The 25,460-nt window shown below is 44.4% G+C and overlaps 1 protein-coding gene across 4 annotated transcripts; it reads right to left on the bottom strand.

Moving 5' to 3' along the window:
* Nucleotides 1–2,032: 2,032 nt before the first annotated feature.
* Nucleotides 2,033–18,631, bottom strand: LOC142212989 (jeltraxin-like). Of its 4 annotated transcripts, XM_075281128.1 has the most exons (6): nucleotides 18,586–18,607; nucleotides 18,246–18,285; nucleotides 17,984–18,050; nucleotides 16,019–16,054; nucleotides 3,756–3,816; nucleotides 2,033–2,776 (listed from the first exon to the last, which is right to left on the bottom strand). In XM_075281128.1, the coding sequence occupies exons 4-6, from the start codon at nucleotides 16,019–16,021 to the stop codon at nucleotides 2,166–2,168; spliced, it is 675 nt and encodes a 224-aa protein (XP_075137229.1). In that variant the 5' UTR covers nucleotides 16,022–16,054; nucleotides 17,984–18,050; nucleotides 18,246–18,285; nucleotides 18,586–18,607; the 3' UTR covers nucleotides 2,033–2,165. The 4 variants fall into 4 exon arrangements, with proteins under 4 accessions (XP_075137229.1, XP_075137230.1, XP_075137231.1 ...); XM_075281129.1 differs by lacking the exon at nucleotides 17,984–18,050 and having other exon boundaries at nucleotides 18,586–18,631; XM_075281130.1 differs by lacking the exon at nucleotides 16,019–16,054.
* Between the last annotated feature and the right edge of the window lie 6,829 nt (nucleotides 18,632–25,460).

The following is a 25,460-nucleotide window of genomic DNA, read 5'->3' as shown; positions in this document are numbered from 1 at the left end:
ACTCCCGGTACCTCCACCTCACCACATGTATAACTCCAAAGTTTTAAAGAACGTAAACAGAGATCCACAAGGCTTAGTGTGCAGCAAATGTTATGTTTGACAAGCCACTCCTCTGAATCAGCAGAATCCTAAAGAGAACCTTTTACCTTGTCCAACAAGTCCAACTCTTTACAGCATTTAGTAGCTGCAGCTCCACTGATTCTGACACTTTTTGATTTTTTTCTCTAGCCCCCACCATTCCTGAGCAATCAATGCTGTTATTTTTGGTGCCTGATATACAGTACTATTTAGGCTCTGTACTGTCAGGAGGGAGGTGTTAGGCAGGAGCAGACAAGGGGTGTGATTCTGAGCTCTGGCACTGGTTGCGTCTGACTGGAACTCTGAATCACGCCCCCTGACTGACACCGCCCTTCTGACATTACAGAGATTAATTAGCACATCAGGCACCAAAAACAATCTCAGCCTTGCTTGTGCGATTGACATCTTTCTTTCGTATGAAGTCTAGGGCAGGTTCTTTCTTCCTATATATTGTTTTCTCACACTGACCTCGGTGCTTGCTATTTGCATTTCTGTGTGTCCTGGCTCTATACTGTTAATTTTTATATTTGCTTTTCTGATCCTTGGTTTTTCTTGTGACTGTTCTCTTGGATTTTGATTCTGTGCTGCACTGCTCAACTGGCTCCGACCCCTTGGCTAGCTGACCTCCTGTTCATTGTTTGCCTTGTCTTCATTCTGTGTTATTACCTATACCATAAGAAGGGACTGCCACCTAGTTGTCCTCTGTCACCTAGGGCAGTGAGGCAAGTAGGCAAGGACAGGGGATGGGTTCAGCTTAGGCCTCACTGTCTTGTCGTTCCCTTCCTCCTGGGGTTCACCAGCAGCTACTGGGGAATTGTTCTTCTAGCAATTTCCTTACACAATGACTGATCCCTTTATATCTCAAAAATCTATATTTCTATGAGTTCATTGTAGCTATCTATTTTCTCCTCCTCACTATGAAACAAACTGACTACGACTAATCCACTATTTATCTGTATTTTGGAGCAGCACTTCCTAGTTGACATTGTAGGGAAGCCCATTGGGGTACCAGCCAAGAATATATGATTCTTCTTCTGTCTATCTCTGATTTGTAAAATATCTGCCACCATTTTAGTCAATTCTTGCAGGGTGAACCTCAGAACTTTTGGATGCCCTGAAATCTGAAACTTTTGGAAACTTTTAACAAATTTGATTTCTTCCAAACTTATTCATGATCTATCCTACAAGACCTTAAAGTGGGCCACCAGAATTCAGCATTAGGGTCATCTGTGTTAAACAGTGTCCTCCTCTTGTGAATTGATTCCTCCGTGGACCAGATATCACCATTTTTCTCAATATGGAAATCAGCTCTTTGGAGCTATGAGGACATTGCAGCTTAACTCTATGGAACAGCAGCAATACCCTTGATGCTCCAAGGATCTGGAGCATCTTGACCTAAGAGTCAGTATCTTGGCAATTGAAAGGAGAAAACACTGTTTCATTCAGGTGACCCTAACCTACCTAACCGCTGGGTGGGGTTAATATGTTGGGCCTGGTGACAGACTACATTTAACACCAGGTTAATTAGCAAATTTTATAGGGTTGCTGGGACAGCAATCTCTGGAACTACCTGAAGCTCCATAGCAGTGAATGGAGTGCCGATCATGCCAGTTTACTGGTGCTCCATTTGGTCCCCCATTCTCTTGATCACTTTGTTTGGACCTCCAGCCTCCTGAAACTTATCCTCTTCCTTATGCACAAAGATTGTGTCCTCAAGGGCACAACCTCTTTAACAGTCTCGTCCAGAATCTTGACTTTTTCAATGACTTTTTATTGGCTTTTGTTGTTAAAAGTCAAGACTACCATATGTAGACTATTGGAGGTGGTTGGATCCGTGTACGACACCTGAACGTTATTAGATATCTCACATAGGTTTCATCTTAAGACACAATTGATAATGGTTCTGCTATAGAAAAAAATATTTATTAATTTGCGATCTCACATTTAAGGAATCACAGATGATGTCTACATATTGTATGGGCAGAATGAAGCCTTACACATGCAGTAATAAATGGATATACTTAGATATACTGTAATAGTCACCATATGGAATACAAAGACAATCGGCTTGCATTGATTTTAGTTAATCATTTGGATTCTTCATTCTCCAAGACAACAACTCCTCCTTTGATCTCTGTAGCTCCACTTATCCAGTTAAAGATATTTCCACCTACAATATCATAACCAGTAGAAAACCTTCTTAGAGATTCTGGGTCCAGAACATGATCCCACACATGGACATCACGTATTTCACCTACAAATGATTGACCAGCTGCAAAACCACCACATAAACTGTCCTGTTCCTGCCCAAGGACGACGCACATCTCGGGTCCTATGGGTGATCTATTCTTTGCACCTTTTCTAGGATAAGGCCTGCCATTTATCCAAAGTTGGACCAGTCCAGTCTCAGAGTCCCAAGTGACACAAGTGTGTTTCCAGTCTAGAACCTCGGAATCCACTGTAAATGTAATTGCTTCATGATTTATGTGAACTTGGCATATGTTTGGTGGTTTTGGAAATATAAGGAAAGTGTTGTCCTTTCCTGAACCCTGCAAGGCCATGGAAAAAAGAGAATGCTCTCGTTTGAGGTCAGTATAGGAGCGTAGACATACGGAAAGTTGATGCAAAGGTTTGTCCACAGTCGGCTTCAGAATCATATGGTCAGTGGCTGTCGGCCTAGGGAAGATGATATTTTTACCTAGACCAAAATATACACAAAGATAATAATAATAATAATCATGCTCTCTGTTTGGCCAATGACCTAAGGCTAACATCTTCGATTATCAGAGCCTCCCACACCCATCTCCAAGATTTCTCCCAAGTTGCACCACTTCTCTGGAATGCTCAACCATGGACAATCTGATTCTATCCAACGTCTACAGCTTCAAGCACTTCCTAAAAGCACATCTCTTCAGACAGGAAAGCAGACCCTCACTCCTATTGTGCGAATTGATCTATTACACTGTTATATCACATTTTGTCTCTACATGAACCTCCCCAAGGTCATGTGATTTGTGTGTGCCAAACCCAAGAGATTTCGGGATTGGTAAAACCCAAAATTTTTGGACTATTCAGGTTAAATCGTGTGGGTTCTGAACTGGTTTGCTCATCTCTAGCAATGAATAATGACATCACTGCCCCAGCTTCATATTGTAGCTTTGGTGTAGATGGCAAGGTGGGAAACAGAGTAGTCTTCAAGAATCTACAACTATTAGGGTTGAACGATCGGGACTGGAAAAAATCAGATTCCGATCGGCGATCGAGTACATTTCACCATCGTGATCGGAATTCCGATCCCGATCTTTTCCAGCGGGATCGAGATCGGAGGTTATCTCAAGATCGGCTCAACCCTAAAAGTGACTTTTCCCATAGAGAAGCATTGACTAGGGTTGAGGATAAGGATCGAAAAAGATCGGATTCCAATCCAAATTTCACGATCGGGATCGGCTGGAAAATGATCGGAAATTGATCCTGAAATCTTAAGATCGTCTCAACCCTACTTCCCGGCCATGTTTAACAAAAATTGTCAAGCCCCGTGCTACAACATCTCTCCACATACAGGTAGACTTGACGTGACTTTTCTACACTTGACAGTATGTGTCATGGCTGCTCCACTTTTTTAACCACTTCATGGATTACACATTGATCATCATACAGAACATATAATGTGCGTTCACCTTTCAGTGCAAAACATCCGGAGAAGAGAAGAACAAAAAGGATGGGAAAGTTCTTCATTTTCTGGAAAAAAAAAAAGAAAAATGAAATATCTGGTGAGTCAATATGGATGTTTTTGTTTGTAAACTATTCATGGACCATATATAAAGTAACTCAAGCACCAATACTACTGTCTCTTTAGAAAGAAGGTCCGGGCCATTGCTAGGGTGCAATAACCCACTGAAACCTTCACTGATGGGCCATCTCATCGAGATCCACCAAAATGATCAGATTTAAGAAATTCTATACCCAATGAAAGAAAGAACTGTTTGGCTGTTCCGACATACATAGGGTAGGTTTCTGGATCCTGCCCTACACGGATCTGTAACGACCAACCTGACATTAAACTTCCCAACGGGTACACAGGAAAATTCTTGACACTAGGTAGCAAAAGGAGTTTTTCAGTCCTGGGTGAGGTTTGGATATCAGATTGATGGGTGTCGACACCCCCTACCTGCTCTTGGACATCACATTACATCCTAATGGCAATACATCCAGGAGACCTAGGGGGCCCATAAGCCCTGGTGCACCTATAGGGGTCACAGGTCAACCTTATTAAACATCTTTGATCTCCTTCCTGTTTTTTTGATGGGCGACAGTCTGTGCATAATAAATATATTACCCCTGCCCTTTGGTGCACTGGAGTGAGAACAATAATGATACACAGCCTTCCACTGTCAGAAAGGAGAATATTACCCTCTTAATGACAAAAATAGCAGTTGTTCAGCAGTATATAGTCGAAAACAATTCTGTAGAAGGAAGTTCTGGCACAAAAAGGGCACAATTATTATGTAGGGGGCAATAATTGGGGATGGGAACGGTCTGGACCCAGATAGAGATGGAAAAAAAAGTGCAAAATATATAGATGGCTGTACAGGGGGGTCCCAAGCTGAACTTTTTGCATCAGGACCCGTGAACCTCTAATTATTCCCCTGCCAATGATTGTGCTTGGATTTCTAAAGAGATCGTTTCCCCAACGTGCACTTTCATTGTTTCCTAGCAGGACGATGTATTGCCAATGAACAATGCCGAAATCAGCAGATCACCCGATGAACTCGCAAAATGGCTGGATTGGCGATTTTTGCAGATTTGCCTCCCTAACAAAACGGAATTAAAAGTGATCAAAATATCACCCATTGTCCAACATGGTATCAATAAAAACTACAGATTGTCCCGCAAAAAAAGAGACCTTGCACAACTCCGTACACTAAAATGTAAAAAAGTTACAGTTGTCAGAATATGGAGATCCAAAGAAAAAATTTTCTTTTCCCAATTTAGAATTTTTGTAAAGTTATTGAAACATGAAAAACTATATAAATTTGGTATCTCCGTGATCGTACCGACCTGGAGAATAAAGCTAACATAGCATTTGTACCGTAGAGTCGAAGCCATGAAAACGAAACCCGTAAGAAAATGGCAGTACTGCGTTTTTTTTTTGTTTTTTTTTTCAATTTCATATCATTGTGAATTTTTTTTCCGGCATCCCAGTAGACCGTACTATAGGGGGCAGTCAGGAAGGGGTGGACTTTTTGATTATATATATATATATATATATATATATATACAGTCCTATGAAAAAGTTTGGGCACCCCTATTAATCTTAATTAGAGATGAGCGAACAGTGTTCTATCGAACTCATGTTCGATCGGATATTAGGCTGTTCGGCATGTTCGAATCGAATCGAACACCGCGTGGTAAAGTGCGCCATTACTCGATTCCCCTCCCACCTTCCCTGGCGCCTTTTTTGCTCCAATAACAGCGCAGGGTAGGTGGGACAGGAACTACGACACCGGTGACGTTGAAAAAAGTAGGCAAAACCCATTGGCTGCCGAAAACATGTGACCTCTAATTTAAAAGAACAGCGACGCCCAGCTTCGCGTCATTCTGAGCTTGCAATTCACCGAGGACGGAGGTTTCCGTCCAGCTAGCTAGGGCTTAGATTCTGGGTAGGCAGGGACAGGCTAGGATAGGAAGGAGAAGACAACCAACAGCTCTTGTAAGAGCTAAATTCCAGGGAGAAGCTTGTCAGTGTAACGTGGCACTGACGGGCTCAATCGCCGCAACCCAGCTTTCCCAGGATCCTGAATGGAATACACTGTCAGTGTATTCCCGTATACCCGATATATACCCCGATACCCGTTCCAACGGTGTGCCCCCCCACCTTCACCCCAGAAATACCCTGCAAGTCCCCTAGCAATAGAATTGGGGCTATATACACCCACAATTTTTACTACTGGTATACAGTGCCATTGTCTGACTGGGAATTCAAAGAATATATTGGGAATACAAATACCCTCATTTCTTGCTACTGCCATATAGTGCCAGTTTCTGACTGGTAATTCAAAGAATATATTGGGGTTATAAATACCCTCATTTCTTGCTACTGCCATATAGTGCCAGTTTCTGACTGGGAATTCAAAGAATATATTGGGGTTACGTGCACCCACAATTTTTACTACTGGTATACAGTGCCATTGTCTGACTGGGAATTCAAAGAGTATATTGGGAATACAAATACCCTCATTTCTTGCTACTGCCATATAGTGCCAGTGTCTGACTGGGAATTCAAAGAATATATTGGGGTTACGTGCACCCACAATTTTTACTACTGGTATACAGTGCCATTGTCTGACTGGGAATTCAAAGAATATATTGGGAATACAAATACCCTCATTTCTTGCTACTGCCATATAGTGCCAGTGTCTGACTGTGAATTCAAAGAATATATTGGGGTTACGTGCACCCACAATTTTTACTACTGGTATACAGTGCCATTGTCTGACTGGGAATTCAAAGAATATATTGGGAATACAAATACCCTCATTTCTTGCTACTGCCATATAGTGCCAGTGTCTGACTGGGAATTCAAAGAATATATTGGGGTTACGTGCACCCACAATTTTTACTACTGGTATACAGTGCCATTGTCTGACTGGGAATTCAAAGAATATATTGGGAATACAAATACCCTCATTTCTTGCTACTGCCATATAGTGCCAGTGTCTGACTGGGAATTCAAAGAATATATTGGGAATACAAATACCCTCATTTCTTGCTACTGCCATATAGTGCCAGTGTCTGACTGGGAATTCAAAGAATATATTGGGGTTACGTGCACCCACAATTTTTACTACTGGTATACAGTGCCATTGTCTGACTGGGAATTCAAAGAATATATTGGGGTTATAAATACCCTCATTTCTTGCTACTGCCATATAGTGCCAGTTTCTGACTGGTAATTCAAAGAATATATTGGGGTTACGTGCACCCACAATTTTTACTACTGGTATACAGTGCCATTGTCTGACTGGGAATTCAAAGAGTATATTGGGAATACAAATACCCTCATTTCTTGCTACTGCCATATAGTGCCAGTTTCTGACTGGTAATTCAAAGAATATATTGGGGTTACGTGCACCCACAATTTTTACTACTGGTATACAGTGCCATTGTCTGACTGGGAATTCAAAGAGTATATTGGGAATACAAATACCCTCATTTCTTGCTACTGCCATATAGTGCCAGTTTCTGACTGGTAATTCAAAGAATATATTGGGGTTACGTGCACCCACAATTTTTACTACTGGTATACAGTGCCATTGTCTGACTGGGAATTCAAAGAATATATTGGGAATACAAATACCCTCATTTCTTGCTACTGCCATATAGTGCCAGTGTCTGACTGGGAATTCAAAGAATATATTGGGGTTACGTGCACCCACAATTTTTACTACTGGTATACAGTGCCATTGTCTGACTGGGAATTCAAAGAATATATTGGGGTTATAAATACCCTCATTTCTTGCTACTGCCATATAGTGCCAGTTTCTGACTGGTAATTCAAAGAATATATTGGGGTTACGTGCACCCACAATTTTTACTACTGGTATACAGTGCCATTGTCTGACTGGGAATTCAAAGAGTATATTGGGAATACAAATACCCTCATTTCTTGCTACTGCCATATAGTGCCAGTTTCTGACTGGTAATTCAAAGAATATATTGGGGTTACGTGCACCCACAATTTTTACTACTGGTATACAGTGCCATTGTCTGACTGGGAATTCAAAGAGTATATTGGGAATACAAATACCCTCATTTCTTGCTACTGCCATATAGTGCCAGTTTCTGACTGGTAATTCAAAGAATATATTGGGGTTACGTGCACCCACAATTTTTACTACTGGTATACAGTGCCATTGTCTGACTGGGAATTCAAAGAATATATTGGGAATACAAATACCCTCATTTCTTGCTACTGCCATATAGTGCCAGTGTCTGACTGGGAATTCAAAGAATATATTGGGGTTACGTGCACCCACAATTTTTACTACTGGTATACAGTGCCAATTTCTAACTAGGAATTCAAAATGCGCAAGGCTCCCGGAAAGGGACGTGGACGAGGCCGTGGGCGAGGTCGGGGGAATGGTTCTGGGGAGCAAGGTAGCAGTGAAGCCACAGGGCGTCCCGTGCCTACTCCTGTGGGGCAGCAAGCATTGCGCCACTCCACAGTGCCAGGGTTGCTTGCCACATTAACTAAACTGCAGGGTACAAACCTTAGTAGGCCCGAGAACCAGGAACAGGTCTTGCAATGGCTGTCAGAGAACGCTTACAGCACATTGTCCAGCAGCCAGTCAGACTCTGCCTCCTCTCCTCCTATTACCCAACAGTCTTGTCTTCCTTCCTCCCAAAATTCCGAAGCTTTACAGAACAATAACCCAAACTGTCCCTGCTCCCCAGAGCTGTTCTCCGCTCCTTTCATTGTCCCTCAACCTGCCTCTCCACGTCACGATTCCACGAACCTAACAGAGGAGCATCTGTGTCCAGATGCTCAAACACTAGAGTCTCCTCCATCTCCGTTCGATTTGGTGGTGGATGACCAGCAACCCACCCTCATCGACGATGATGTGACGCAGTTGCCGTCAGGGCATCCAGTTGACTGGCGCATTGTGCGGGAGGAGGAGATGAGACAGGAGTTGGAAGAGGAAGTGGTGGATGATGAGGACACTGACCCGACCTGGACAGGGGGGATGTCAAGCGGGGAAAGTAGTGTGGATGTTGAGGCAGGTGCAGCACCAAAAAGGGTAGCTAGAGGCAGAGGCAGAGGTCAGCAGCTTAGGCGAAGCCAGGCCACACCCGGAATCTCCCAAGATGTTCCAGTTCGTACCCAGCCCCGAAAAACTCCCACCTCGAGGGCACGTTTCTCGAAGGTGTGGAGTTTTTTCAAGGAATGCGCCGAGGACAGATATAGTGTTGTCTGCACAATTTGCCTCTCGAAATTGATTAGGGGCTCTGAGAAGAGCAACCTGTCCACCACTTCAATGCGCCGTCATTTGGAATCCAAGCACTGGAATCAGTGGCAGGCAGCAACGGCAGGACAAAGGCCGCCTGCCGTTCACGCCACTGCCACTGCCTCTGCCTCTGCCTCTGCCACTGCCACTGCTGACTGTGCTGGCGATGCACTCCAGAGGACGAGCCAGGACACCACTTCATCTGCCTCCGCCACTTTGTTGACTTCTACCTCATCCTCCCCTGGTCCTGTCTTATCTCCTTCTCCTGCACCATCAAAGGCACCATCAGGCGTTTCTTTACAACAACCCACCATCTCTCAGACATTGGAGCGGCGGCAGAAATACACTGCTAACCACCCACACGCGCAAGCCTTGAACGCCAACATCGCTAAACTGCTGGCCCAGGAGATGTTGGCGTTCCGGCTTGTTGAAACTCCCGCCTTCCTGGACCTGATGGCAACTGCGGCACCTCGCTATGCCGTCCCTAGCCGTCACTACTTCTCCCGGTGTGCCGTCCCCGCCTTGCACCAGCACGTGTCACTCAACATCAGGCGGGCCCTTAGTTCCGCGCTTTGCACAAAGGTCCACTTGACCACCGACGCGTGGACAAGTGCATGCGGACAGGGACGCTACATTTCACTGACGGCACACTGGGTGAATGTAGTTGAGGCTGGGACTGCTTCCCAAACTGGCCCGGTGTACCTCGTCTCCCCGCCTAACATTCCTGGCAGGGACACGAGAAGAACACCCCCCTCCTCCTCCTCCTCTACCGCCTCCTCCTCCGCCACCGCCTCCTCCTCCGCCACCGCCTCCTCCTCCGCTGTTAGATTGACCCCAGCTACGAGTTGGAAACGTTGCAGCACTGGCGTTGGTAGACGTCAGCAGGCTGTGCTGAAGCTGATCAGCTTGGGGGACAGACAGCACACTGCCTCCGAGGTGAGGGATGCCCTCCTCGATGAGACGGCAATATGGTTTGAGCCGCTGCACCTGGGCCCAGGCATGGTCGTTTGTGATAACGGCCGGAACCTGGTAGCAGCTCTGGAGCTTGCCGGACTCCAACATGTTCCATGCCTGGCCCACGTCTTCAACCTAGTGGTGCAACGTTTCCTAAAGAGCTACCCCAATGTTCCAGAGCTACTGGTGAAAGTGCGGCGCATGTGCGCCCACTTTCGCAAGTCGACAGTAGCCGCTGCTAGCTTAAAATCTCTCCAGCAACGCCTGCATGTGCCACAACACCGGCTTTTGTGCGACGTCCCCACACGCTGGAACTCAACGTTTCAGATGTTGAATAGAGTGGTTGAGCAGCAGAGACCTTTGATGGAATACCAGCTACAAAACCCTAGGGTGCCACAAAGTCAGCTGCCTCAGTTTCACATCCATGAGTGGCCATGGATGAGAGACCTTTGTGACATCCTACGGGTCTTTGAGGAGTCCACAAGGAGGGTGAGCTCTGAGGATGCGATGGTGAGCCTTACAATCCCGCTCTTGTGTGTTCTGAGAGAATCCCTGATTGACATCAGGGATAACTCAGATCACACAGAGGAGTTAGGGATAGCATCCGATCCGTCACAGCTGGAGAGTAGGTCCACACATCTGTCCGCTTCACTGCGTTTAATGGAGGAGGAGGAGGAGGAGGAGGAGGAGGAAGAAGAGTTGTCCGATGATGTGATGGTGATACAGGAGGCTTCCGGGCAACTTCGAATCGTCCCATTGTTGCAGCGCGGATGGGTAGACATGGAGGATGAGGAGGAAATGGAGATTGAACTTTCCGGTGGGGCCAGAGGAGTCATGCCAACTAACACTGTGGCAGACATGGCTGAGTTCATGTTGGGGTGCTTTACAACCGACAAGCGTATTGTCAAAATCATGGAGGACAACCAGTACTGGATCTTTGCTATCCTTGACCCCCGGTATAAAAACAACATCTCGTCTTTTATTCCGGTAGAGGGGAGGGCCAATCGCATCAATGCTTGCCACAGGCAATTGGTGCAGAATATGATGGAGATGTTTCCAGCATGTGACAGTGGCGGCAGGGAGGGCAGTTCCTCCAGTAGGCAACCAAGTTCTCACCGGTCCACACAAACGAGGGGCACACTGTCTAAGGTCTGGGACACCTTGATGGCACCCCCTCGCCAAAGTGCCACCACGGAGGGTCCTAGTGTCACCAGGCGTGAGAAGTATAGGCGCATGTTGCGGGAATACCTTTCCGACCACAGCCCTGTCCTCTCCGACCCCTCTGCGCCCTACACGTATTGGGTGTCGAAGTTGGACCTGTGGCTTGAACTTGCCCTATATGCCTTGGAGGTGCTGTCCTGTCCTGCCGCCAGCGTCCTATCTGAGAGGGTGTTCAGTGCAGCCGGTGGCATCATCACTGACAAGCGCACCCGTCTGTCAGCTGAGAGTGCCGACCGGCTCACTTTGATAAAAATGAACCACCACTGGGTAGAGCCGTCATTTTTGTGCCCACCTGTGTAAAGCACCCCAACATGAAACTCCATGTCTGTACTCAACCTCTCCAATTCCTCCGCATCCTCATACTCATCCACCATAAGCGTTGCACAATTCTGCTAATACTAGGCTCCCTCCAACATGATTTCCCCCAACTCTGCTGGTTAGAGGCTCCCTCCACCCTGATTTCCACCAACTCTGCTGGTTAGAGGCTCCCTCCACCCTGCTTTCCCACAACTCTGCTGGTTAGAGGCTCCTTCCACCATGAATTTGCCCAAACTGGGCTGTTTAGAGGCTCCCTCCACCATGAATTGGTCCAAACTGGGCTGGTTAGAGGCTCCCTCCACCATTAATTGGTCCAAACTGGGCTGGTTAGAGGCTCCCTCCACAATTAATTGGTCCAAACTGGGCTAATTAGAGGCTCCCTCCACCATGAATTGGTCCAAACTGGGTTTTTTAGAGGCTCCCTCCACCATGAATTGGTCCAAACTGGGCTGGTTAGAGGCTCCCTCCACCATTAATTGGTCCAAACTGGGCTGGTTAGAGGCTCCCTCCACAATTAATTGGTCCAAACTGGGCTAATTAGAGGCTCCCTCCACCATGAATTGGTCCAAACTGGGTTTTTTAGAGGCTCCCTCCACCATGAATTTGCCCAAACTGGGCTGTTTAGAGGCTCCCTCCACCATGAATTGGTCCAAACTGGGCTGGTTAGAGGCTCCCTCCACCATGAATTTCCCAAAACTTGGCTGTTTAGAGGCTCCCTCCACCATGAATTTGCCCAAACTGGGCTGTTTAGAGGCTCCCTCCACCATTAATTGGTCCAAACTGGGCTGGTTAGAGGCTCCCTCCACCATGAATTTGCCCAAACTGGGCTGTTTAGAGGCTCCCTCCACCATGAATTGGTCCAAACTGGGTTTTTTAGAGGCTCCCTCCACCATGAATTGGTCCAAACTGGGCTGGTTAGAGGCTCCCTCCACCATGAATTTCCCAAAACTTGGCTGTTTAGAGGCTCCCTCCACCATTAATTGGTCCAAACTGGGCTGGTTAGAGGCTCCCTCCACCATGAATTGGTCCAAACTGGGCTGGTTAGAGGCTCCCTCCACCATTAATTGGTCCAAACTGGGCTGGTTAGAGGCTCCCTCCACCATGAATTTGCCCAAACTGGGCTGGTTAGAGGCTCCCTCCACCATGAATTGGTCCAAACTGGGCTGGTTAGAGGCTCCCTCCACCATGAATTTGCCCAAACTGGGCTGTTTAGAGGCTCCCTCCACCATTAATTGGTCCAAACTGGGCTGGTTAGAGGCTCCCTCCACCATGAATTTGCCCAAACTGGGCTGTTTAGAGGCTCCCTCCACCATGAATTGGTCCAAACTGGGTTTTTTAGAGGCTCCCTCCACCATGAATTGGTCCAAACTGGGCTGGTTAGAGGCTCCCTCCACCATGAATTTCCCAAAACTTGGCTGTTTAGAGGCTCCCTCCACCATGAATTGGTCCAAACTGGGCTGGTTAGAGGCTCCCTCCACCATTAATTGGTCCAAACTGGGCTGGTTAGAGGCTCCCTCCACCATGAATTTGCCCAAACTGGGCTGGTTAGAGGCTCCCTCCACCATGAATTTGCCCAAACTGGGCTGTTTAGAGGCTCCCTCCACCATTAATTGGTCCAAACTGGGCTGGTTAGAGGCTCCCTCCACCATGAATTTGCCCAAACTGGGCTGTTTAGAGGCTCCCTCCACCATGAATTTGCCCAAACTGGGCTGTTTAGAGGCTCCCTCCACCATTAATTGGTCCAAACTGGGCTGGTTAGAGGCTCCCTCCACCATGAATTTGCCCAAACTGGGCTGTTTAGAGGCTCCCTCCACCATGAATTGGTCCAAACTGGGTTTTTTAGAGGCTCCCTCCACCATGAATTGGTCCAAACTGGGCTGGTTAGAGGCTCCCTCCACCATGAATTTCCCAAAACTTGGCTGTTTAGAGGCTCCCTCCACCATGAATTGGTCCAAACTGGGCTGGTTAGAGGCTCCCTCCACCATTAATTGGTCCAAACTGGGCTGGTTAGAGGCTCCCTCCACCATGAATTTGCCCAAACTGGGCTGTTTAGAGGCTCCCTCCACCATGAATTTGCCCAAACTGGGCTGTTTAGAGGCTCCCTCCACCATGAATTGGTCCAAACTGGGTTTTTTAGAGGCTCCCTCCACCATGAATTGGTCCAAACTGGGCTGGTTAGAGGCTCCCTCCACCATGAATTTCCCAAAACTTGGCTGTTTAGAGGCTCCCTCCACCATGAATTTGCCCAAACTGGGCTGGTTAGAGGCTCCCTCCACCATGAATTGGTCCAAACTGGGGTTTTTAGAGGCTCCCTCCACCATGAATTTGCCCAAACTCTGCTGGTTAGAGGCTCAATCCACCCTGATTTTCAAAACAAATGTTGGTGCCAACCTCAACTTACTACAAGGGCCAAATTCACTGCTGGTGACAAGCTCTCCTCACTGCAAGTGCCAAATACACATGTTTCAAGGTGTTTTCCTACTGTCAGAGAGGTGGTATTGAGTGTGTAAAGTGTGTAGTTGTTAGGCTGTGATGTTGGGGTAATAGAGGGTCTTTGGTGTGTTAGATGCCCCCAGACATGCTTCCCCTGCTGTCCCAGTGTCATTCCAGAGGTGTTGGCATCATTTCCTGGGGTGTCATAGTGGACTTGGTGACCCTCCAGACACGGATTTGGGTTTCCCCCTTAACGAGTATCTGTTCCCCATAGACTATAATGGGGTTCGAAACCCGTTCGAACACACGAACATTGAGCGGCTGTTCGAATCGAATTTCGAACCTCGAACATTTTAGTGTTCGCTCATCTCTAATCTTAATCATTTTTTGTTCTAAATATTTTGGTGTTTGCAACAGCCATTTCAGTTTGATATATCTAATAACTGATGGACACAGTAATATTTCAGGATTGAAATGAGGTTTATTGTACTAACAGAAAATGTGCAATATGCATTAAACCAAAATTTGACCGGTGCAAAAGTATGGGCACCCTTATCATTTTATTGATTTGAATTCCCCTAACTACTTTTTACTGACTTACTGAAGCACAAAATTGGTTTTGTAACCTCAGTGAGCTTTGAACTTCATAGCCAGATGTATCCAATCATAAGAAAAGGTATTTAAGGTGGCCAATTGCAAGTTGATCTCCTATTTGAATCTCCTCTGAAGAGTGGCATCATGGGCTACTCAAAACAACTCTCAAATGACCTGAAAACAAAGATTGTTCAACATAGTTGTTCAGGGGAAGGATACAAAACGTTGTCTCAGAGATTTAACCTGTCAGTTTCCACTGTGAGGAACATAGTAAGGAGATGGAAGACCACAGGGACAGTTCTTGTTAAGCCCAGAAGTGGCAGGCCAAGAAAAATATCAGAAAGGCAGAGAAGAAGAATGGTGAGAACAGTCAAGGACAATCCACAGACCACCTCCAAAGAGCTGCAGCATCATCTTGCTGCAGATGGTGTCACTGTGCATCGGTCAACTATACAGCGCACTTTGCACAAATAGAAGCTGTATGGGAGAGTGATGAGAAAGAAGCCGTTTCTGCACGTACGCCACAAATAGAGTTGCCTGAGGTATGAAAAAGCACATTTGGACAAGGCAGCTTCATTTTGGAAACAAAAATTGAGTTGTTTGGTTATAAAAAAAGGCGTTATGCATGGCGTCCAAAAAGAAACAGCATTCCAAGAAAAACACATGCTACCCACTGTAAAATTTGGTGGAGGTTCCATCATGCTTTGGGGCTGTGTGGCCAATGCCGGCACCGGGAATCTTGTTAAAGTTGAGGGTCGCATGGATTCCACTCAGTATCAGCAGATTCTTGAGAATAATGTTCAAGAATCAGTGACGAAGTTGAAGTTACGCTGGGGATGGATATTTCAGCAAGACAATGATCCAAAACACCGCTCCAAATCCTCAGGCATTCATGCAGAGGAACAATTACAATGTTCTGGAATGGCCATCCCAGTCCCCAGACCTGAATATCATTGAACATCTGTGGGATGATTTGAGAGCGGGCTGTCCATGCTCGGCGACCATCTAACTTAACTGAACTTGAATTGTTTGTCCAAAATACCTTTATCCAGGATCCAGGAACTGATTAAAAGCTACAGGAAGCGACTAGAGGCTGTTATCTTTGCAAAAGGAGGATCTACTAAATATTAATGTCACTTTTCTGTTGAGGTGCCCATACTTTTGCACCGGTCAAATTTTGGTTTAATGCATATTGCACATTTTCTGTTAGTACAATAAACCTCATTTCAATCCTGAAATATTACTGTGTCCATCAGTTATTAGATATATCAAACTGAAATGGCTGTTATAAACACCAAAATATTTAGAACTAAAAATGATTAAGATTAATAGGGGTGCCCAAACTTTTTCATAGGACTGTATATATCGTATAGTCGTATATATATACATATATATATATCGTATAGTCAACTTACCATCTCTTCAATCCAAAGCTGACATTTATAACTTGACTGTAAAATAAAGTATTGACTTGAGTTAAACATTTCGCAATAGATCTAAAAATTCTAAAGAAAAATAAAGTCCAAAAAATGTAAAATATTAACTACAGGAATGATGTCATACTCTATATCAGAGCTTGTCAAACTTTGGCCCAGTTGTTGCGGTGCAGCTGTGGAGGAAGCTCGGCCACATGTCTCTGCTCAGCAGTTCTTTTTGTTTATGTTTTTTTTGGCCATAAATTTTTTTTTTTTTTCAATTTTGACTTGGGCCACAAACAATAATGAAGCTCCAGTTAAAAAAAAAAAAAAATAACCAAGAGGTTTGGATCTATATACTGTAATATTCCATATTATACTCCACATAATGCCTTACGACTATAAAATACTCTGCATAATACTGCACATAATATTTTAGATCAAACACCAAAATACTCTTTATAGTATTATACTCTGTATCATAGTCTATTAAAATACTCCATACACCACATAATACCGCACCAATGTCTAGACTGCAAAATACTCCACAGAACATAGTACTGACATATAATACTCCATATAATACACCGAATAATACTGCACATAATGGTCCGCGTTATGCTCCAAATAATATTGCATGAAAAATGTACATAATATACCAAATAATAACACACTATATTATTCTCTACATAACACACCACGTAATACTCCAGCAAATAATATCCCACATAATGTACCGAATAATACTCCACTGCATAAAATATATCAAATAATAATAGACTACATTATTCTCTACATAATATTATACATAATACTTTACATTAAACACCACATGAAACAACACACAACTCCTCTATAATAGTCCACTATAGTGTTCCACTATAATACTCCACTATAGTACGCCACTATAATACTCCACTGTAACACTCCACTATAGTACTCCATTATAATACTCCACTGTAATACTCCACTATAGTACTCCATTATAATAATCCACTGTAATACTCCACTATAGTACTCCATTATAATACTCCACTGTAATACTCCACTATAGTACTCCATTATAATACTCCACTGTAATACTCCACTATAGTACTCCATTATAATACTCCACTGTAATACTCCACTATAGTACTCCATTATAATAATCCACTGTAATACTCCACTATAGTACTCCACTATAATACTCCACTGTAATACTCCACTATAGTAATCCATTATAATACCCCACTATAGCAATACATTATAATACTCCACTATAGTACTCCACTATAATATTCCATTATAGTAGTCCACTATAATAATCCACTATAGTACTCCACTATAATAGTCCACTATAATACTCCACTATAGTACTCCATTATAATACCCCACTATAATATTCCACTATAGTACTCCACTATTATACTCCACTCTAATATTCCACTATAGTACTCCACTATAATACTCCATTATAGTGCTCCACTATAGTACTGCACTCTAAGGCTGCATTCACACGGAGTAAACGCTGGCGTTTTTTGTGTGTTTTTTGCACATAGCGCCGCGTTTACGCCGCGTAGCGTCGCGTTAACGCCGCGTATACGCCGCGTTAACGCCGCGCTATTTAGCGGTGGCGTTGCCCGGCGTTAACGCGGCGTATACGCAGCGTTAACGCGGCGCTACGCGGCGTAAACGCGGCGCTATGTGCAAAAAACACACAAAAAACGCCAGCGTTTACTCCGTGTGAATGCAGCCTAATAGTCCACTATAGTTTTCCACTATAATAGTCCACTATAATACTCCACTATAATAGTCCACTATAATATTCCACTATAATACTCCACCATAGTACTCCACCATAATACTCCACTATAATATTCCACTATAGTACTCCACTATAATACTCCCCTTAAAACTGTCATTATTTTCCACATAATAGTCCACGTACAGCTGTAGCATAGTCTATCTTATTACGTAACACATTACCAAAGTGGCAGGCTATTAACTTGACTCTTCCAATGGCTTTTGTTGTCTTCTGCGATAAGATATCACACTGCAGAAAGTCAAGGGAAACTTTGCTACATCAGTATGGTAATATAGATATCCACATTATACTGTACATAATACTTCATGTAATACTCCAGTCTAATACCAGACTATACGTTACTATAATACTCCACATAATATTCCACAACGTACTCCACTCCAGTGATAGAACAAAAAAGAGCAGTAATGGGTGGGCACTCACCAAACATTCTCCAAAGGACGACAGTCGTCTTCTCTTTTCTCTAAAACAAATCCTTTTATTAGGTGCATAAGTAAAAGAAATCCAAAGGGAGGGAGTGATAGCACAATTGGCAAAAAAGAGGCAACAGCCGTTTCGCGTTCACAGTCACGCTTCTTCAAGCCTAAGGTGCAATCTATCTGACTATACATTTCATTTGGAATTATAAGCTGTGCCATCTACAGTTCTCTATTTTTCTTTATAAGGTACTCCACTCCAGTGCTCCTTATATCATACAGTATATATGTCGTATATATACAGTGTATATACAGTATAGGCGATAGTATAAGGTCGGATGTCTTACCTCTTCTCCTCTGTGCTGCTGTTTCCTTGTGGTAAGTAGATTTTGGGCTTTTATAGCCACTTGTCAGGAATGTGAAGCCTCTAGAACTATTGCCACATTACAGGGAAAGTCCGGCCTTACTTTTTGGCACTTTCCATGGACATTTCATCTTTCCCACTTAGAAAAAGTATTTACACCCTTCTTATTGCGCAATAAAACGTATCCACATATTGGAAATTCACAGTCACCGATTTACTGACAATAAGAGACATTTACAGATCATTCACCTCTACTGAACACAACTACAGATATATGAGATAGTATATAGAGTTAGTGGTTACAGTATATAAGGATAGTGGTTACAGTATATAAGGATAGTGGTTACAGTATATAAGTATAGTGCTTACACAGTGGCGTAACTAGGAATGGCGGGGCCCAGTGGCGAACTTTTGACATGCCCCCCCCCCCCCCCCGACCGACACCGAAGACCTTGACCGACCCCCTCTTCCGCATTCCTGCACGCTGTCCCTTAGTGGCCCCTGCACACAGTATTATGTCCATTAGTGGCCCCTGCACACAGTATTATGCCCCATAGTGGCCCCTGCACTCAGTATTATGTCCATTAGTGGCCCCTGCACTCAGTATTATGTCCCTTAGTGGCCCCTGCACACAGTATTATGTCCCTTAGTGGCCCCTGCACACAGTATTATGTCCCTTAGTGGCCCCTGCACTCAGTATTATGTCCCTTAGTGGCCCCTGCACTCAGTATTATGTCCCTTAGTGGCCCCTGCACTCAGTATTATGTCCATTAGTGGCCCCTGCACACAGTATTATGCCCCATAGTGGCCCCTGCACTCAGTATTATGTCCCTTAGTGGCCCCTGCACACAGTATTATGCCCCATAGTGGCCCCTGCACTCAGTATTATGTCCCTTAGTGGCCCCTGCACACAGTATTATGTCCCTTAGTGGCTCCTGCACTCAGTATTATGTCCCTTAGTGGCCCCTGCACTCAGTATTATGTCCCTTAGTGGCCCCTGCACTCAGTATTATGTCCCTTAGTGGCCCCTGCACTCAGTATTATGTCCCTTAGTGGCCCCTGCACACACTATTATGTCCCTTAGTGGCCCCTGCACTCAGTATTATGTCCCTTAGTGGCCCGATAACTGAAAAGTACCTTTATTTATTTTATTTTTTTAAAACTCCCCTCCCTCCCCCCCAGGGACTAGAACCTGCAGTCATTTGATTGCAAGTCCCATAGACGGCAATACAAGTGTATTGCAGTCTATGGGAGATTCTATACATTACTATTGCGGATGGTCATAGAGACCAGCCGCAATAGTAATATAGCGATGACAGGCCTGGGAGCCTTCATTAGGCTCCCGGCTGTCATCTGAACAGGTCAGCTCCTGCAAGCTCGTCGCGCAGGAGCCGGCCTGCAACTTTAAAGGTATGGGGCCGGTGGGGACCAGCCCCAGGGGGCCGGGGGCTAACTTGACCCTTATTTTTTTGGGGGGGAGAGGACATCGCCTGAGGCCAGGGCATCTCCGCTGTTAACTCTTACAGCGGAGATGCCGAAGCTCGCTATTACATATCCAGCATCTGGACCCTCTGACGCGGCATACAGGCACCGGGGCAGGTCATGCTCGTCACGCTCCTGGTAGAGTACTGGAAAGCGAACACCCTGCAAAAACGGTCTTACAGGCTGTACCGTGGTGAATAGGTCATTAGCCTTTGCGGGGTGTTCGCTTTCCAGTACTCTGCCTCTGACTCGGAGGGTCCGGATGCCGGGTATGTAATAGCGAGCTTCGGCATCTCCGCTGCAAGAGTTAACAGCGGAGATGCCCTGGCCTCAGGAGATGTCCTCTCCCCCCCCCCCCAAAAAAAAGTTTCAAGTTAGCCCCTGGCCCCCCGGGGCCGATCCCATTCTTGCAGAAGTTAAAAAAAAATGTTTAAATTGACACGTCGGGGGCCCAGGCCCCCTGACGTGTCGGGCCCTGTGGCAGCTACCTCTGCTGCCTCAGCGGTCGTTACGCCACTGTGCTTACGGTATATAAAATTAGTGGTTCTAGTATATAGGGTTAGTGGTTATAGTATATAAGGATAGTGGTTACAGTATATAAGGATAGTGGTTACGGTATATAAGGGTATTGGTTACGGTATATAGGTTTAGTGATTGCAGTATATAGCGTTAGTGGTTACAGTATATAAGTATAGTGCTTACGGTATATAAAGTTAGTGGTTACAGTATATAGGGTTAGTGGTTACAGTATATAAGGATTGTGGTTACACTATATAGGGTTAGTGGTTACGGTATATAAGTATAGTGCTTACGGTATATGAAGTTAGTGGTTACAGTATATAAGGATCGTGGTTACACTATATAGGGTTAGTGGTTACAGTATATAAGGATCGTGGTTACACTATATAGGGTTAGTGGTTACGGTATATAAGTATAGTGCTTACGGTATATAAAGTTAGTGGTTACAGTATATAGGGTTAGTGGTTACAGTATATAAAGTTAGTGATTACAGTATATAAGGATTGTGGTTACAGTATATAGAGTTAGTGATTACAGTATATAAGTATAGTGCTTACGGTATATAAAGTTAGTGGTTACAGTATATAGGGTTAGTGGTTACAGTATATAAAGTTAGTGGTTACAGTATATAGGGTTAGTGGTTACAGTATATAGGGTTAGTGATTACAGTATATAAGGATTGTGGTTACAGTATATAGGGTTAGTGGTTACGGTATATAAAGTTAGTGGTTACAGTATATAGGGTTAGTGGTTACAGTATATAAAGTTAGTGGTTACAGTATATAGGGTTAGTGGTTACAGTATATAGGGTTAGTGATTACAGTATATAAGGATTGTGGTTACAGTATATAGAGTTAGTGGTTACAGTATATAAGTATAGTGCTTACGGTATATAAAGTTAGTGGTTACAGTATATAGGGTTAGTGGTTACAGTATATAAAGTTAGTGGTTACAGTATATAAAGTTAGTGGTTACAGTATATAGGGTTAGTGGTTACAGTATATAAAGTTAGTGGTTACAGTATATAGGGTTAGTGGTTACAGTATATAAGGATTGTGGTTACACTATATAGGGTTAGTGGTTACGGTATATAAGGATCGTGGTTACACTATATAGGGTTAGTGGTTACAGTATATAAGGATCGTGGTTACACTATATAGGGTTAGTGGTTACGGTATATAGGGTTAGTGGTTACAGTATATAAGGATCGTGGTTACACTATATAGGGTTAGTGGTTACGGTATATAGGGTTAGTGGTTACAGTATATAAGGATAGTGGTTACGGTATATACAGTTACTGGTTACCGTATATAAGGTTATGATATATATATATATATATATATATATATATATATATATATATGTATATATATGCGATTTGCTCAGTTTTATATATATTTATCAAAAAATTTTTGGGGAATTGATAAGGAGTGGACTGCTGCTGCTTCAAAAGCCACCACACAAAGACGTATCCAGGATATGGGTTACAAGTGTCACCTCCATGTGCCAGCCACTCATGACCAATAGACAACGCCAGACACGTTTTACCTGGGCCAAGGAGAGAAAGTTCTGGACTGGAGCCCTGACCAGACTATATGGTCAACATTTCTGGGTTAAATAATTTTTGTTACATTTGGTCTTATATAATACTCTAATTTCCGGAGATAATGACTTTCGTCTTTCCTTGGCTGTAACAGATAATCCTCATCACTCTGTAATGACACAATATAATATATGGGCTTCACTTTTTCAATTGTCTAAGGATCTCCAGAGCACATTGACCCCGCTAGATGTTTTTCTAGATTGCACAATTTGTGTTGAATGAAGTGAGAAACCTCTGACATGTGGATGTTGAAATCTCTACATGTGTGTAAAAAAAGAAAGTTCCCATTTTCACTTCTCCGTTGTGGTTTCCTCACAAGCTGAAGGTTATATTTTCTCAGTAACCTGCGCCAATGTACACAATTCAGCATGGCCGCATGCTCGTGCACTTTGCTCCAGATCTGCACGAGAGCCTTCAGTAGAAACACAGAAACACCTTGGGAGGTCTCGATGATTCCAGAACTGCCATCATATTGATGTATGAGGCACATCCTCTGGCAGGCCGCGCACCCCGCTAACATCTACGCCAGCTTGTACCAGACGTAGATCTCAGGTATCAACTGGTATATATGATGATGGATCTGGTGGGGGTCAATGGCCTTGTTCTCAGCACGCATTCAGCATGCCTCCTTTTCGCAAAGTGGCGACAGTAACGTAAAAATTGCACTTGCTGTTTCATGCTCCATGCAGAACTTCTACCTCTGCCCAATCTGCGGCGGAGTCTCCTATGGAGATGTGAGCCTATCCATATAATGTCCAAGATGTAACTGTTGGAGGTGTCCTCCCAGTGGCGTAACTAGGAATGGCGGGGCCCCGTGGAGAACTTTTGATATGGGCCTCCGACCGACACCGACGCCAAAGACCTCGACTGACCCCCTCCTACGCATTTCTGCACATTTTATTATGCCCCATAGTGGCCCCTTAGCACAGTATTATCCCCCATAGTGGCCCCTGCACACAGTATTATCCCCCATAGTGGCCCCTGCACACAGTATTATCCCCCATAGTGGCCCCTGCACACAGTATTATCCCCCATAGTGGCCCCTGCACACAGTATTATCCCCCATAGTGGCCCCTGCACACAGTATTATCCCCCATAGTCACCCCTGCACACAGTATTATGTCCCATAGTGGCCCCTGCACACAGTATTATGTCCCATAGTGACCCCTGCACACAGTATTATGTCCCATAGTGGCCCCTGTACACAGTATTATCCCCCATAGTGGCCCCTGCACACAGTATTATCTCCCATAGTGGCCCCTGCACACAGTATTATCCCCCATAGTGGCCCCTGCACACAGTATTATCCCCCATAGTGGCCCCTGCACACAGTATTATCCCCCATAGTGGCCCCTGCACACAGTATTATGTCCCATAGTGGCCCCTGCACACAGTATTATCCCCCATAGTGGCCCCTGCACACAGTATTATCCCCCATAGTGGCCCCTGCACACAGTATTATGTCCCATAGTGGCCCCTGCACACAGTATTATCCCCCATAGTCACCCCTGCACACAGTATTATGTCCCACTGTGGACACCCATAAATAATTATTATACTCTGGGGTCTTTTCAGACCAAATTGTGTTTTTCATGTACTTCATACATAGTTATTCAGTGAGAGGCAGGAACAGCTCTCAATACAGAAGCAATAGAAGTAATAAAAAGATACAGGATTTCACAGAAAGGAGCCAAAATCTCCTAATAAAGTATATTACAAAATGTATTAATGACACAAATACTGCCAGGAAATCTAACGTTGTCTAAAAGTTTTGTTACCCTTTAACCTCAGAAATATTTTGTCCTCTCCTTACTGTGCAAAGATTATAACCTGTGCAAGAATTCACTGGTAACACATCTGATAGCAGCCGCTAAGACGCTGATACCTCAGTCCTGGCTTCCAATGTCTACACCTCCTATCCAATTCTGGATTAGCAAGTAAGTCGAATTGCAAATTTTGAGGATCTTAAGAGCTGGAGAAATAGGACACACTCCCACACTCTCCGGGATCCGATGGAAATCCTAGCAGGCTTCGGGCCTATATGGTAATGTCCCAGATGTCACGTGGTCTGGGATATTACCATACAGGTCCGAAGCTGCGGCCATTTTTCTTGTGGCCTGTGGGCATGCGCAGTCGGCTCTGCCCAAGGTGTAGAAATTTGACCACCACCGCTGGAAGAAAACCCGTTCAGGCCATTCCTGAAGAAGATGGAGGCGGCACTGGAAAGTTCTCTCGCAGCATTGGGGACACTCCCGGTGCTGTTTGAGCACTGGGGCCCACCCCAAGTGCTGCAAGAGAACTCATTTACATACCGACAAAAACCGGGATTTATACCGAATGGCGGCATGGAGAAGACAACCTTAGAGGTTTATATTTTTTGGGTGGGGAAGGGGTTTCAGCAGAAAGGGATAACTTTTTCCTTTTTGCCCCAGGCGGCAGAAAGTGGCGTACCTTTCAGTGCTTTATTTTATATCAGTATCTCTGAGGCTTTGCAAATGCAAGATGATGCCAACATCATCCATTACTTCTCAGCCTACGTTTTACATACGCAAATGAAATTATATAACAAATTGTGGGGTATTTTTCTCCTATTACACCTCACACAAATGATCAACTAAATCCACACAGTATTGGAAAATATAAAAAATTCATGATCCAAGTCTAATAATGAAACATGGGTGAGCTTACAAATACCCTTTGAGAGGTGTACTTTCTAAAAAGGTGTATTGGGAGCGTTCCTTATGTTTAAGCACCGCAAGGTACAAACTAGTGTTGAGTGAGTGGTATCCGATCGAATACCTCGCTGGCATAGGAATGCGTGTAATCGGCCGAACACCAAGGGGTTAAACGATTTGAATATTCGATGCGTTTAACCCCTTGGTGTTTTGCCGATTACACGCATTCCTATGCCGGCGAGGTATTCGATCGAATATTACTCGCTCAAAACTAATATTCAGATTCAAAAATATTGTCATGAAGAGAATCCTCCAAATTGCTCCTTCATTTCTTTGACCTGTATTTGAGCCATGTAGGACCAAATAGAGGAAATGAGAATCTTTGTCTTGGATAGAGATGGATGAGAAGGTTCTTAAAACTTGGATGGTGAAATGACCTGGGTGACATTGAGCAATATTGTGTGAGCAGACAGAATGTCTAGGCAGCAGAAAACTGGAGTAGGGTCCTGGTTACAATACGTATATATATAAGGAGGCGTCTATGTAGTTACCGCATACAGAGAGCGAGGACACGGTACA

This window comes from Leptodactylus fuscus, chromosome 7 (assembly GCF_031893055.1).
Source record: "Leptodactylus fuscus isolate aLepFus1 chromosome 7, aLepFus1.hap2, whole genome shotgun sequence".
In the NCBI taxonomy this organism is placed as follows: Eukaryota; Metazoa; Chordata; class Amphibia; order Anura; family Leptodactylidae; genus Leptodactylus; species Leptodactylus fuscus.
Note: the sequence above shows the minus strand (reverse complement) of the source record. Positions and strands in the feature narration are given on the sequence as shown.

Coding starts and splice junctions, on each gene's coding strand:
- LOC142212989 (XM_075281129.1), bottom strand. Junction 2,777..3,755: donor CGGATGTTTTGCACTGAAAG/GTGAACGCACAT, acceptor ATTTTGGTCTAG/GTAAAAATATCATCTTCCCT.